Raw genomic sequence first — 16,400 nt, forward strand, 5'->3', positions numbered from 1 at the left:
TTCTTTGTCAAAATGGGTCTGTGGGGGAGCTGTTCTGGACAATACAAGACTTCAGTCATGTTTATGGACACATTTATATGTTAATAGATATGTTTATAGATGGCCAAAATGACATTTTCCTGCATTTCATATATTAACATATAAGGGCATGGCATGTTCTCCTTTTCACTGTCAGTCAACTCTGATTAAGTAAAACCAGAGGAATTAGATTCATCCACTTCCCCCACTGCTCTGGGGGATCCTTCATGTCCAAGGACAAAGTGCTTGGACGTGTATGGTGACCCTACGTGGCAGAAATCAGGTAAACAGGTTTCTCGATTCCCTGCCTTGAATAGTTATGCAAGAACCAGATACAAACCAGTTCATTATCTAGGGCATGGAGTCACCAGGGAAGTGAAAGGTGGGAAGCTCCACAGGAGCAGGCGCTGCCAGGGACACAAGTGTGCAGCACGACATGGTGGCAGCAGGAAGCTGACCAAAGAGGCTTCGCATCAGAGAAGCAAGAGATAAGGACTCTCACAAAGTGATTCGGTTGAGATGTGACCAGCAGAATGGTGCAAGATCTGGACATCTCCCTGTCAGAAAGCAAATTCTGAGTCAAGCAATACCCACAATGATCTCCAGGCTGGGAAGGTTGATTTGAAGAAAATTGAAGGAGCTTAGGTAGACTATAAAATCCCTAGGACAACGGTATTTTAAGGGTAAAAGGGCAAAAAAGGAGATAAATCACTTAGAGCAGAATAAGCAATGTGAGTTGGATCATTATGTGTTTATACAACACCTAAAGTTTGCTCAGACATTTTGTGGAACAAATTAAAGTCTAAGTCTAAGACCCTTACTGTCCAGTCAGAAGCATGACAGAACAAGCAACTTAAACAAGGAGTAGGAGAAAAGAAAAAGGAGATTGAGGGATGTAATTGTAAGTAGTGGATTGGAACTCAGACAGGACAAACTTAAACTGAACATTAAAATTCACATGGATCATTAGGGCTACAGAAAAGTCTGCCAGGGTAACCGATATGAAAAATTCCATTTATCACGCCTGGGCAAAATGCTCTCTACCTCATCACCTGGGAAATGAATGAGGTGCTCTCTCCCTGGAGGAGCTCACGAACTGTTTCACATAGGCAAAGAGGCCCAGCCAGTGTCTCAGCAAGGGCCACACAGAAAAGATGCAAACAGCACAACACCGGACACAAACAGCAGTCTTTACAGGCATCATTTCCTCCCTTCACAGAAATTCAGAATGACAACTACCATGATATATAACCCCGTTACACAGAGATATAATGCTAAAATGGGGTTTTCAGAAATATGAGGAGTGCTTTGGGAAGCTCCATTCCTGTTGTATGAGGCATAGGACTGGGAATGTATTCAGACTTCCAGACAGAGAGATGGGTTGGATTCTTTGCTGTCTTGCTTCACATTAAATCGTTTAATACCATGAGGTCTGTACAACAATTCTGTATCACAACCGTATCATCATGCTGACTTTATAGCAGTTTAAAAGCCAGAACAGGACACAGAGTATCAGGTCTTTATCATCATTCTTATTTAAGATGCATATACTGGAGGCACCGAAAGACCAGACATCTTACAGCTCCTTTATGCCAGGAATTTCCCCTGGAGTCATTACTAATTACACTGGAGTTAGATCACAATCAGGTCTCAGGGCAGTTTTATTGATTTCCTCATTCTATTTCAGATTCCTTACACTTGCCCCTTACTTGCTCAGCAACTGTGAAAATAATGACTGCAATTAATACCAAGAAAAACTGGCGAAGAGAGAGACTTCCCTCACATTCAGCAAAGCAAAACACCTCTGGGAGTAAAGTAACAAGATTTTCGTTGTTAGGGTGCAGTAAGGAGGTTTACAAAAAATGTTGTCTTTCAAACAAAATTTCATTATCGTACCTTACAAATCATAGTCCACCAATAAACACATTTCTCGAGGACTTGCTGCATCATCTGTAGTTTTTTCCCTACTGAAACTTGCACAGGGCTCTAGGAACTTATATGCCAGAACTGACCAAGTGGTCTCCGCAGTGTAGGGTGTTTTTTCCAGCGTGGCTGAGCCTGAACATATTTGCTTTGAATAGGTAAGATTAACAGAACAGATAAAGTTTGCCATCTAGAGGCACAGTACAGAAATCCACTTTTCTTCCTTACTGAACCTGGTCTTGCAGTTACGCCTGTGAGTATAAGCAGGCCAACAAAGGCAAGCAACGCATTTTGGCATTGATCGTAACTAGCCAACTTATTTAAACTATTCAAAGGGCAAAGCACAACAGAGACTGAACTAAGAGGAGCTGTAGACCTGACATAAATTTGCTCTTTTTGCCATTCAACTTCTCCCTCCCTTTCTCATCCTGTAAATTGACTCCTACTCCATCTCCTCCCCCACCCCCCAAATATTGGACTGTGAAGGCTTCCTTCACCTTTTTGTGCAAAAGCAAGAATGGACAGCAGAGGGATGAAGAAATGGTGCCCTAGGTCTCTCTCTGCCTGTCTGGTATCTGGAGGCTGGATGAGATGACTGCCTGAGGCCTCTTCTACCATAAACTATCCCATGGCTCCATGGAGCCCTGTGGTTGTGGCCTCTATTCCCTAGGCAGAGCCTGGGGCTGAGGAAAAGCAAGGCCAGTCTGAGACCTGTGCTCCAAAACAGCAGGGACACAGGGCAAGCTGTGGCTGAAAGACCAACAGTTGTACAGCACGATGTGATGGCAGAAAGCTGACGCCTGCAATGAGTCTTGCCAGAGAGACTGAGGACCATAGAGGGGTACTTCCATCCATTTACGATCTATAGCTCTTCTCCTGAAGTGGTTGCTACCCTCCCCCAGCAAACTAGCTCTTTTCTTTTAAAGTGAAAGAGACACTAGCGGCTCCACTTCTGCAGACCTTGCCAGTCCAAATGTTGACCCAGGACGTGAAAGCTTGGGGTTCAATTCCCTCATCTGCTTTGAGGGACTGAAATATCATCCTCCCTCTCCACAGAAAGATAGATTCTTCAGACTACGGAGAAGGCCCAAGAACAAGGATGCCCAGCCTCATGCACCTAGGAGATTAGTCCCATCATATGTGTATGGTTTTGAACTCAAATAGCACAGAAAGAAAACATCTAAGTCTGCCCTCAGAACCAGACCTGGAATACAATGGGTCCTAGACCACAGGGAGCTTATAGATCTTAGCTAAGCTCTTTCACTACTAAGACTTCAGGTCTGAGTAACCTGTCCCCCAAAACAGGTTACTCAGTGGAGGACGGTGCTGTGACATGCTCTACTGCACGGCCAGTGCACTTCCCACAGGGCTTGCTGCTTTCTCTCATCACCACTGACATCTTGCTTGCCCCCCAGGAGGAGCCACAAGCAGGCTGAGCTGCAGGAATCAAGCCTGGAGACTCTTAAGAAACTTCATATCTGGGCCAAAAGGGCAGAGACTGGCAAACAAGAGCTGTAGACAAAAAACAAAACAAAACAAACAGGTTATGGGGCTACTGCTTCAACCTGGACCATAGAAGCAGAGAGGCCTCCACAGCACAGGGTCTTGGAGCTGCCTGACAAGCACACTTGAGAAAGCAGGGGTAAGATGGTGCAGCTCAGCTTTGCGGTAAAATCCCACACGCATTTTGCAAACCCTGGGCAGGACATGCAACTGTGCCAGGACTGACAGACCAGCTGTACATGGCTCACTTGCTTGGTAAAGCTGACAGGTCACCCATGGCAGAGCAGTACACGTGGGTCAGAGTGGAAGGAAGGAGTCCATGCTGGGCAGGCACGAATGTGCCCAGGCTGCAAGGCCAAGGAGAATCAAGTCTCCTGACCTTCACCACAAGAAAGCTGCCCTGGCTGTGCGCAATCCAGTCGAGGCTGCTGTGCCACTCACCCCAAACACGTAAAGCACCTCCCAGCTACTTTCTCTTGCATAAGAGTGCATTAAGTAAGTGGCACGACACAGCATGATGGTGCAATTATTTGTCTACGTGCAACGCTAAGCACAAGGTCATCGATGTTGTTTGTTAAAATGCCTCAGTTTTGGATCTTAGCTTCTGCCTTGAGCACAGAGGCTTCAAAGAGGTTACAAGAAGAGTGAGCACCATTCTAGTTTCACTGGGTGGAAAGTAATATCTTCTCCCAGCATTAGGCACACACAGCAGGGTATAACAGTCAACAGAGCTGCACATTAATTTCTATTACATCCAAAGGGGAGGACTTGGTATAGTTAAACAAACAGCTCTGTCCTGCTTCTTTTAAAATCAAAGGGAGTGTTGCCACTTACGGAAATTAAAAATAGGATAATGTTCTCTGTGCTTTTGCCTTTTCACGGGCACATTAATATCACAGAAGTCACATCTCTGTGGAAGCCAATGAATAAGATTTTGCTTCCTCACACCAGAAGTGAATGCAACCCATCCTGAACTGTCATCTGTTAGGCTAATTACGAACTCATCAGTTCAAAAATTCTTCTGAGTTTACTTTTAGGGATCAGTGTGGTTCATTCTCCAAAGTGTAATTTTTAGCATTGTGATAGCGTACCTCAGGACCTATGTTTAACTTCTGAACTACCACCCCTTTTTGGGCTGGGAAGCCAGTGGCAATTAGATGAGTCCTCCCCAGTTCAGTGCTGGCCTGATCTGTTACCCACCCTGACTACCTCATTGTTTAATCATACCTTACTCCTCTTAATGAGGCTCATTTATCTTTCTTTCGAGTTTCATACTATTTCCTGCTTTAAGGAGATTTATGATTAAAGAAAGAGAAATGCTTCTAATTGATCCGCTTTAGGTCACAGTATCTCTTGCAAGAGCATCAGTCAGCGGTGGTAAACATCCGTTTGACATGAATTTTCCTTTTTATATTCCATTTTGGAAGTTTTAAGAGAGCTAAAGCTCTGCTGATATAGGGTGAGCCGTCATTTGAGAAATAATAAGTTCAGGGTACAGGCAATAGAAATCCCTCAGATCTCTTACAGCCTGGTGGTGATTAGAGGATTTAGCTGACCAGACTGGGAAAACCTCTTAATCAAGATCTGCACTTTGGACATTAACGTACATGTGTATAAGCCTCTGAACACAGCATGGTTCAGGCAGTCTGTAACAGCCTACGTGCAAGGCTGTGTCAGTCTACGTCAGCCCAAAGAAGACAAAAGTTTCCAAGTTCAGCTATTTATTGAAATGGTAAGAAAGAAGCAATCGCCTTGCTCACCAGCCCACCCCAGGGCACACTGGTTACTTGAAAAAGGTAGGGAAAAAAGTCAGTGAAACTTATTGAATTTGCACTAAGAATGAAGTGTACAGATGTTCCATGTTCTTTTGGAAGTAAACCGACTTTTACACGTCCTTAATCAAAATAGTTATTACTGCTTTTTGGCCTAGATGGAAATCGATGACAGTTGTTACATAAAGGGGTGCAGATCTTTCAGAGAACAATTCACAGTAGGTTAAGTCCCTGGGGGCACTAATAGGCCTAAGTGGCTCTAAGGAGCCTCACCAGGACCCGCCATGGGCCGGGGCACCCCATCTTGCCCTGCCCTGCCTGTCGGTGGCCCTGAATGGATCCCTGGATGGACCCCTTGATGGTGGCATGGCTGTGCTGGGGTCACCGCAGCTTCCGCTTGTCCCTTTGCGGGGCAGCCCTGCTCCCACTCTGCCCTGGCACACTAGCTGAAAAACAAACGTCAAGCATACCTACTGCTTCAAAGCCTGAATCACGCTGGAACGAGGGATCCTTTTGGATCCTTTCATCAGTCAGGCAAACACGTGTCGGGAGTTATGTGGTTATCCTTGGTGCTGACCTAGGGTTGAGGGACTGATTTGATAAGGTCTCAAGGACTCTTCTACTTCCATTTTGCTATAATTCTCTAATAGATTGGGCTTAGATTCATCCCTGAAATCAATTGCATTTCACCGCAAATATTGGATTCTTGGGAGTCTTCCAAGTCATCTGCTGGAGGAGCCTGGATTTGCACAGCTCCTCTGTAGTTCAGTTAGCTAATATGCATGTGAGGATATCACATTAAAGGGAAGAAGAGCTCACAAATGCCCGAAAAGTTGACTGATTTTTTATCCTCTAGCTGGTTGTAAAACACTTGGCTGCAAGAATATCCTATCCTATTTTCAAATTCACAAACTTCAGCTGCTATGGCAGCAACATTATCCTGCTCCTTGTAATGCTTCAGAACTGAAAAAAAACATAGAAATAATTTCCAGCTTTGCAGTTTCATCAAAGATGTTTGGCTATACAGCTTCTTTCAAATAAAACTAACCTATTGATTCTGAGTCTTCATCACCTTGAAATTCATGCAAGTTATTCATATCTGAGCACAAGGATTTCAGAGCTAGGACTCGCTGCTGCCACGATGATCATGTTTCTTATATATGGGTTTCACGAGGACAAATAAGTATGCCAGGTGCAAGGAAGACAAGAATCAGTCTGCTCAACAGCTTAGCCTTTATTTTGTTCCCAGGATCACCTATTCTGCCCGATTCCCACTTTTTGCACTATATATGCTAAAGGGATAAACACAAAGATAGAGTTGTCAACTACTGTCAACTTTATTTTGCCTGCTTGCTAATGACAAAGCTGATTAGCTCCTTTTGGATGCAGTTTCTTTATTAAATCAGGAAATGGTGGGCTGCACTAGTTTTTCGTTATTTAATTGTTCTGTTAGCCCAATGGAGAATGCTTGAGTCACATAATAGCTTTGTGAATATTGTGAAGATCCATCTAGACCTTCCTGAGGGAAACAAACATGATTACCTCCAACAGAAGTAGACAGGAGAGGAAGGAGACCGCCGTTTACCCAACAGAGATCAATTTAATTCTATCATCGACTTCATTAAGCCCAAGATTTCAACCAGATTCCAACTTTACAAAGAATGTATTTCAAAAAAAAAAAAATCATAGAAAAACAAACTTTGCCTGGACTGAATCAAGAATATCCTGTACTCAGTGTAAGATTTGATTTAAAACAAAGTAACTTCTAGGCTTGTTTTCAAGGAGGTTAAGTGGACATATCATAGAGAGGTCTCCAAACTGATGGATCCATTCTTGTAATAATGTAACTTTATGAGCCAGCTCGCTAGAGAAATGCTATCTGCATGAACTGCCTAGCCCTTCTCACTCATTCTCCAAAAGAAATGATGGAGAATACCATTCAGTTACGTTGTTCACGAGGCAATTTCTTGGGTACTCTGATTTAGATCTTCCAGTATTCAGCAAAGGATGTCTGAATTCACTCATCGTTTTTTTCACTGAATACGAAGGCTTGAGGATTGGAGCACACAGCACATGAAGGAGAGACTGAGGGAGCCAGGTTTGTTCAGCCCAGAGAAGAGAAAGCTGGTGGCGGACATAGAGAAGACTGAGCCAGAGTCTTCTCAAAAGCACACAGGGAAAGGGTAAGAGGCAACAGTCAGAAGTTGAAATGCTGAGAGGATACAAGGAAAAATTTCTTCACCACGAGGGTGATCAACCACTGGAACAGGTTGGCAAGAGAGGTTGTGGAATCGCCTTCCTTGATGATTCTCAAAACTCAACTGGAGACAGCCCTGAGCAAACCTGAAGCTTGTACCAGCACATTGAATTAGGTGATCTTCAGAGGTCCTTTCAAATTTAAGCTATTCTCTGAGAGTGACAATTTGATAACCAAGAAGTTCACTAACCAGGAATTCATGAACATTAATATCACTGAAAATTTCAAGCTTCACATGAATGAATTTCAAAGCCTATCACACTCATTTTTTATTCTTTCTAATTTGTTATTTCATTACAAGGTACATTCTGGCTGATGAGCTGAGAAAGCTACTTATTTATAACGGAAAGGAAATCCCAGCGAAGTCCCCATGAGTGCAGTCTGATCACATCTGTGTTCATGCGACTTTATTTTTAGAGGGGAACAAGAAGAAACTGAAAATTGGAGGGGAGATCTCACATTTTAAGGCAGAATTTCCCAATTCCCAAGTGCATTCATCTATTTGTAGCCCCATTTCCAGCTGTACATCTGGGCTCACAGCTAATAGTCTAATTGCTCTAAGGGCACCAGAGAGCCACAAATTCTTGTTGTACTGATGACCTCTTAAGAGGCTTCATCTCACCTGCCATTCATGATAGCACATCATCTTTCTGACAGCTGCAGTTATTACTTCCACAGGAAAGTCCAGATTAAGAAAGGCTGAGTGTATATCAAAATAATGCCTCAAGAGGTCAAAAATCCTGACATTTCTGAACCAGTAAGTCTTACTACAGCTTTTTGTCAGCTTTTCTTTGCAAGATTAAGAGCTAGAAGTTTCCTCTTTCTCACGAAAACCTCTCCCCTTTGTGAGCTCTCCTCCTTCCAATCCTGCATCTAGATATTTTCAGTCCATGATTTTAAGATCTAGCTTGTGATGTAAGTACTTTGATTAGTAACTTGACCCAGCATGAGTGCCTTTCTCAACAATTAGCTGACAATAATTAATATGGGTTCAGAGACTTTTATCCAGGATCCAGAAGTTAGTGCAATAAGAAAAAATTAGTAGGATGAAGTATGAAATAGAGCACCACAAGCCTAGAAATTGCTTTTATTTATATTAATGCATTTTATAAAGGCCTACACTATTTTCCTTAATTTCATTACCCACTTCTTTTAATATTCTTTCAAAGCCAATTGTGATGCTCTTTGCCTATCGAGAATGCTGTAGATAGCAAAAAGGTTCCATTATTTCACTGTGTTCTGGTACTTGCCTACCTGATATCGCTTTGCCTCTCCATCTCTACCTGTTCCCTGTGGCACAAAGCTCGTCGTCAGAGACTTCAGAAAAATAACTAGACATACATAAGGACACTTTCTAATGCGGGCAGTTTCTGAGAGACATGTGTGTGTATGTTAAGGGAATTGTTTTCCTGCAAGCATTTCTCTCCACACATAACATAATGACTGACTGTGTACATCCCCTCTAACTGCTGAATCACTCTCAATTTTCTTCTCTTTGATAAATGTCATGGTCGTTTTTCCAAACGACTGAATGTGTAATATCACTATACAGCTAACTGCCAGACTTGTAGTCTTTCAGCTCAGAAATGCTGCATATTGTTTTGGCCTTTTCAAAGCTAAATTCCTCTTACAAAATGGGATTTGTAATTTTTGAAGATATTTTGCCCATTAGTATTCTGGGGCTGATGACAGGAAGAAAGTAGAAGAAATATATCACAGGGCAGAATGGCCTTCCTATACCAAGTATTCTTATTTGGAGCAGAATATTTATTTAATACAAGGACAGATAAATATGTCAGTTGCAATACCTGATGATCACACTTAAATCATGTTTGTCTTCTTAAATACATGACTGCTGGCTTGTACTGTTTCTGCACTTTGAACACAGGAATCCGTTTGCATTTTTCTTCCTATTTCAGGCAAGCCTCTGATACACACATCCTCAATCTTACTTGACTAATTTAACCAATTGTTTCAGGTTACCCGCTCCATGAAATGTCAAGAGTCTCTCTTCCTCGATATGTTCTTCACTTTACACTTAAATAGTTCCAAATTACCATGCAGTACCAGCGGGAAAGGCATATGAGATTGAATGAATACCAAATGAATTGATTATGTCAGTACAAGACAACAGCAAATAGCACGAGAACCTGAAAAAACACTTCCTGAATATAAAATCATGCACAACTAACTAAACATGCCCCAAGCTTGGCAACCTAAATTAGCAACATCTATGGGCTTTTAATTGTGCCCTGGCTGGCAGCTTCTTGCCTCTTTACGCAGGTCCCAGGTCCCACGAGCATACCTAACCCCTAATTTGCAGCGTGGCATGCCGTGCAGGAGAGCTCGCCAGCGTACGTCCTGTGTCACATCAGTGCAATTAGAGGAAATGATTCCTAAACCAAATCATAAAGTGGGAGGTCCCTGATTTTTGTATAAGAGCCAAGCTCCGATTTCAGCCAACCGATCCATTGTAAATTGCTCTTTAGTTTAGGATGAAAGAGAGAGGGTATACAACTGCATTGTAGAACCTTGTTCTGCACCTGTATGTTTCTGAGGACTCGTCCTATTTGTGAGACAACGGCCATTTGGTTGTCAGACTCCCCAGTGTCCGTCTCATACAAAAGATGGAGCATCACATCCTGAGCTCCTCAGAAAAACTCCTCAGGAAAACTGTGCATGCTCTTTTCTGAGGTGATTTTCCAAGACTAAAAATAAAACGACTGAGATGCGTTAGGTCGAAACTCTCCCAAACTATGAGCGTTAGCAAGCTGTGCCCACCTCCTGTAGCATAGGTCTTTTTTCTAATTCAGTAGACGGTTGCGGTGAATTATGATGAACACTGTAACTTTCTATAAGCATTCACTGACTGATGATACACTCAGACAAGACCCTTGTCTTTTTAAGTGCATTAAATCATTGCACTGAGCTTCCAATATTAAGCCAAACGCATAAACTGGGCATTCTCATTCCCTAAAACAGAAGGACAAACTTCTGACACAAGGCAAATTCAATTTCATTTCACCATTGAAGGGTTTGCTAAATGAAACTTTTTGAATATGGCACTAAATACAACAGATCTGAGGACAAGCCACAGTCCAAAGACTCTAGCTAAACCTATGAAATGACAAATTCCTAGTACACATCCCACAGGGAATGACATCAATTAAGACAATGATGGGCACCTCAGAAAAAAGCAGTCGCTTCGAGAACAGGGTGTCTCTTCCTCATCTTTAGAAACAAACACGGGTTCAGCAGTGCAGGGCCTTCTACTCTCCTAGTTGTATTTTGCTTTGGCAAAACATAACTCATGAATTTTCAACAGCTTTATCTGATCCATCCTGTCACAAATAGCAGAAAACGCCATACCTGACATTAGATCATAGCTGGCTTTTCACATACAGCCTCATGAAAAACACAGCCCTACAGAAACCAAAAGCTGATTTCACTTCTGGATTGAGGTACCAACTCTGCATTACAAATCCTGGCCAAAGTACTTTAACCTAGATGGGACACTTACTTAGTAAAAAACATGAGATGGGCTCAGAGATGAAATACACTGGTTATCTGGGATAAGCTGATGTTGACGTCCAGAAAGATTTGCACTGCACCAAGAAGTTTTGGTTCTAAGTCTGGAATAGATTGGCTCACAGCAGAAACTGGGATTAACACAGGAAACACACCTAATTATAGACTATGCATGTGCCATGCCAGGCGAGTGGCTGTTTGAGAACAATGTCATTTCTAATTTGCCATGATGCTGCTGTATTAGGATCATTCCAGTAACCATCATCAACATTTTCAGCTGACTATGAAGCAGCTAGCCCACAGTAACTCAAATGAGACACGTCAGCAACTAAATAACTGCGAACGCGGCACCAACCTCTTGTTCTGGGTCTTCTAAATGTTCTTCAAGGCTGCAGCACGTCTATTCTCCCTAAGCTCCCTCCCCTGTCTCTGCTGAGAATCCACAATCCCGAGTGAGTCACTTACTTACCCCTTAGGCAGCACACCTGCACACGTCCTCTTCCACCAAAAGGGACACGTAGCAGCTATCATACGGAGCGAGAAGCAAAGTAAAAACTAGTCAACATGAAAGGGAAAGAACAGAGGCATCTCAAATATCACCTGTCGATGCCTTATTCTGAATTCTCTGAATCTGATTCACAGGCCTGAGGGTACCTAAGTCCTTTCTTTCCTAAAAAATTACACAATGGGTGGAGGAGGAAGGTATATCACTACATTTTAAAAAATCTGACTGTAGGAGAGGCTGCTCTTCTTTCCCCCCCTTTTTTTTTTTTTTAATTTTCGCTCTGGCCTCCAGGCTGGTGTACTTACACAGAACAACAGAGACGTGGGTTCACTTCCTTTTGCTGTCAGAGAGGACTCAAACTCACATTTCCTGTAATGGCCTATTCCAAAACACAGCTGGGGCGTTCTCAACTACTCTTGTTGGAGAAGTTCCACTGAAGCCCCGAGGAAGCAAACAAGCTTCTGTAATCTCCTGACTCCCAACGCCCAATGGACAGGAGGAACGCGCTGGATTCTTGTCCCTTCTCCAGGGATTGTGTCTATATTTTGTCTAAGTGACTGCTTCATGATAGCTGTATAGATAATCACAGGAACAGGGATGTACCCACATCTTTCACCTCCACAGCAGTGATCTACCTACTGGGTTATAAAGTAATTTTCCTCTTCCCCTCCCACCCCCAGTGAATCCAAAAGGCCGCCCAAATGAGTAGCTCACAGAGTCATGCTCAGATACTGTCTCATTGTGTCTACATCTCTCTCTCTGGCCCAGTGAATCACAGAGAATCATGAGAAGGGAGTGACAAGCCTTCACCTATGATTCCCACACACACCCAGTACTGTTAGGTCCCCAGTCTCGCCTATTGTCTAGTGGTTTAAACAGCTGGGAAAGATGGGGTTGAATCCCTCCAGGCAAATAAGGGAAATGAACCTACTCTTCTCCAACACGCTTGGTGAGGGCTCCAACCACTAAACCTTTGGGTTAACAGAGATGGGTCCAACATGGACCTCTGGACATATTTTCAAGGAAACCAGTGGTTATGAGCAAATTTTGTGCAGGGCCTAAGATGAACACGCAACTGATTGGCACGCTGACTAGACAGAGGCTGTCAGTGCAATGGCTGGAGGAACACCTCACCTGTGAACCTCAACAGCAATGAGGCATCTGAGCAGCGCTGAGCCACATACCGCGTGAGTCCGCCAATGCCCAGAAGCAGAACTTCAAGGCACCTCAGGAACTCAAGGGTCAAGAATGTAAGCACCACCAGTAGACACGTCAAGCACAATTTAAATTTTATTGGCCTCATTTCTAAGAGAGTTAAAAATCAGACTGAAGAAAAAATGCAGAGCCTAATCTTTATGAACAGCAATCCAGTTCCTTAAGCAGTCCTTCCTTTGATTTGTATATGATTTTGACTGAAGGGTGACCTACTATTTTGACCACATTTAGAAGTATGCCATTGAAAGTAAATAAAACATAAACTGTGTCTGAAATATATTAGTCATGTTAGAGAACACAGAGTTCAGAGGCTTCTCCTGGAAAAGATGATTTCTGTTCTGTGATTTCAGCCTCTTGGCTATTATTAGAGCTTGTAATAATCGTCATTTTTGCTTTGAGATTTGAGAAGGACTTAAGTTCCACAGAAAAAGGAATGTGTCTCAATAATTTATTTTAAAGAAATATAGACTTAGTTTTCAAATATCTAGAGGACTTTCTATGTATAGTACTGTGGAAATACTCCATTAATTACTTTTCTTATCCATAGAAGGTAAACATGTATCTGCCATTAGTCCAAAGATTTTGTTTTGCAGCAACGGGAAAGAGTCTGCGTTCACACGAAATTGTCTTTTTTCCAAATGCTCTAAACATTGAGAAGTGACCCACTTAAAGAATGTTTTATCTACAACATATATATATACAGTGTTTTGAAGTGTTTATACTCTCTTCATTCCTCCAGTATCTGGGTTTGTATTGTGCTAGGCTACTCCTTTCAATTTTTTTTCACATTATGGAAGGGATGATTCTTCTATAAAACTTCCAGCACATGCAATTTAAAAGCGAGTCTTTGTACTGCAGGATTTTCCACAGAGTTTTGGTTCTCAGAAGAATTTGTCTTCACTGATGTGAAGACAACATCTCAATACTGATGGGGACAGTCCACTTACTAGAAGGGAAACACTGTCTTTTGTTGAGATGAAAGTTTCTTTATGTCTCTTCCATCAATTTGAAGCATTGTGACATTTCCTATCACTGTAGCACAATAATGTTCCTTCTGGGAAATGCACAGAATATACTAATGAAAATGTTCATATATCAGAGGGATTTTTTTTTCCCCTGTAAAATGGTAAAATTATTCTTGTTCTAATATTACTAGGCCACAGCAGAGAGAAAGAATAATTGCCTGTAAATAATAGGTCCAAATGACCAAGCATGACATTTTTAAAGTTCAAATCCTTTCATTCTTAGTTATCATACATTGCATTAAGGCTACTCAAAAACAGTATTTGTCAAGCCACTGTGTACCAAAGTGACTTATTTTGTAGTACAACAGTAACAAATGAAACAGAGTTTGCTGAGGTTTGCTCTCAGTTTCCTCTTCCAACTCCTGTGCCATTTTAAACAAATAACATACTGGTGAGGTGAAGAGGACAGAATAAAGTACCAGAGATCACCTGAAGGTCAGCATACAGCAGGTTTCTTCATATTAAATTTGCCAGAGCTACGCTAGCTTTCTAGCCAACAAAACAATATTCGGCATACCAGAAAGGCAAAGAGCGAAACAGTTAAGAGATTTAGAAACCAGGAAACTGCTTTTCAAGGCTGCAGAAAGCCTGCTCATTACAACATCAGATCATTGACTATTAGACAGATAAAATCCATGGTTTTCAAAGCAAACATCAAGGAGCAGTGCCTGGGTTCAGAAATGGAATACACAGCTCTCAGAACTGATCCTCAGTTTACATACACAGAAAACTTGTCACTCTTTCTACATATTTTATGGCAGGTTGTAAGAAACAGATAATGACTCTCCTCATTTCCATTACAAAGCTCTGTTGAGAGACTAATAGCAGCCTGCAGCAGCTTAAGTGAGCAAAACCAGTTCCAAAAAAAAAAAAAAAAAGAAAAGAGAGAGAGAGAAAAGAAAAAAAAAGAATATTTTCTGAATTCTGATTCACACTCTAGGTGTGATGCACTTCCCTTTGCCCACTGTACGTTACTCTGTGGCAATCACTCCCCTTTCAGAATGACTGTTTGACCAATTCTTCTTCAGGTCTATACTCAAAACTCAAACAACTCAAGGATTGCTTCAGCCACAAGCGCTTTCACACAGTTTGAGCCAAAACTGCCCCAAGGAAGACTTAAATCACGCTGGATGAGAGTTCTGACAGCGCTTTTAATGGGCCAAAATTTCACTTGCCATGTGGCAATAGAGCAGCCAGCTAGATCAACAGGAGGACTTCCTGAAAGCATGAAATCGCCCTGGATCTGGTTGGACACATGTTGGAGGTCAGACAACACCCGGCCTCAGTGTTTTCACTCTTGTGTTAACGTTGACTTTCCCTATGTTTTTTGCTCTGTGGTGGTTTCATTTATTGTTTTATTTTTAGGACAACTGACTTTCCAGGCCAAGTCCTGGACTTCAGACATTTGCTCTCGGATGTCAGAAAACATGGGTCTTGTTTAGGGGAGAAGAGAACCCAAAGGTCTTGTAAGAATGACAATATCAAATGCTCAGAAACTGCCATGAAGAGCAGGAAAAAAAGAGTATTTTGACCTGTTTGGGCGGGAGAAGCATCCAAACTTGCAAGAGTCAAGTGGCTGTCTCAACATTTTGGCCACTAGAGATTGCTGAGGATAAACAAAGTTTTTATTGAAATGAGGTTGCACTAGTTAAGAAATCTCTAATTAGGAAAAAAAAGAATGTATCAACATCCACAAATAAGCAAGCAAACAAGTCTGTGGGAAGGCACTGCAAAAAGCACAAATCAGATGGAAATGTGGCAAATGGGAAAAAGGTAGAAGAGAAGAAAAAGAAGGCTAGAATAAATGGATGAAATTACTTTACAGGCAACGTGTTTTGCAAATGGCATACTGAATCTTCATTGATCTTTGGACCTTTATGGCATCCTCACACATACGCCTTCCCAGGAGGGAGACACTGATTTCCCATTACTAGTTCCCTCTTCTCCTATGCTTTCAGACTGTCTATACTTCACCTTCAGTTTAATTTTTGAAAAGCTGAAAGAACTGCTCATCTCATGTCCTGATGTCGTCTATTCTCCCCCTCCCACCCACACTGTTTCTAAAGCAAGTCCTGCATCCTCTATCCTTTAAGTGGTTTTAACAAAACAACATAAGGAGGTAGTATTTTTTTGTGTTTACTTTCCCTCATTGAGATGTGGGTTTCTGACAACAATGTTGGGCTTGTTTTGAGAGTCATCCACTCTCCAGTAAAACTTGATCAAACCTGTTGCATCCTGAAGCAATTGAGCAAAGAAGAGTTATGGTTGCTCTAACTTAATCACAAGAAAAAACATGTAGGCGAGATGTAATTATCAAGGGTACCGGCATCTGATAACATTTACAGCAAACAGAGAATTAAAAGACTCAAGCCAGAAGCAAATCAGTGGAAGGTTTTTCTCCCTTTTTTTTAAATAACTGACTCCTGATTTTTCCCTAGCGTTGCACGTAAGGCTCATCTCCGCCAGATAATCTATCCTGAACATTTTTCTTCACTGGATGGTGGAGGTTGAATTTCAGGATTCTCCTTCAACACTGGAAGTACTTGAGATCCAATGGATAAAATATCTGGAAAGGATGAGCACAAGGGCTGGTTCATCAGGTATATACCAAAGTTTGTCTGAAAAAAGCAAAATATTCATTGAGATGCGACTCA

General features: G+C 42.0%; 1 protein-coding gene across 5 annotated transcripts in view; it reads right to left on the bottom strand.

Moving 5' to 3' along the window:
* Positions 1-16,400, bottom strand: part of MOCOS (molybdenum cofactor sulfurase) — a 250,951-nt gene that overhangs the window by 4,440 nt on the left and 230,111 nt on the right. For 4 of the 5 annotated variants that reach the window (XM_009676755.2, XM_068936214.1, XM_068936215.1 and 1 more), the window contains one exon: positions 324-16,364. The exons of the other annotated variant lie outside the window; for it this stretch is intronic. In XM_009676755.2, the coding sequence (XP_009675050.2) occupies positions 16,218-16,364 (147 nt within the window). In that variant the 3' untranslated portion in view covers positions 324-16,217. Of the gene's footprint in view, positions 1-323; positions 16,365-16,400 lie in introns of those variants that run through there. 5 annotated transcript variants of the gene reach the window in all.

Source organism: Struthio camelus, chromosome 2 (genome assembly GCF_040807025.1).
Source record: "Struthio camelus isolate bStrCam1 chromosome 2, bStrCam1.hap1, whole genome shotgun sequence".
NCBI lineage: Eukaryota > Metazoa > Chordata > Aves > Struthioniformes > Struthionidae > Struthio > Struthio camelus.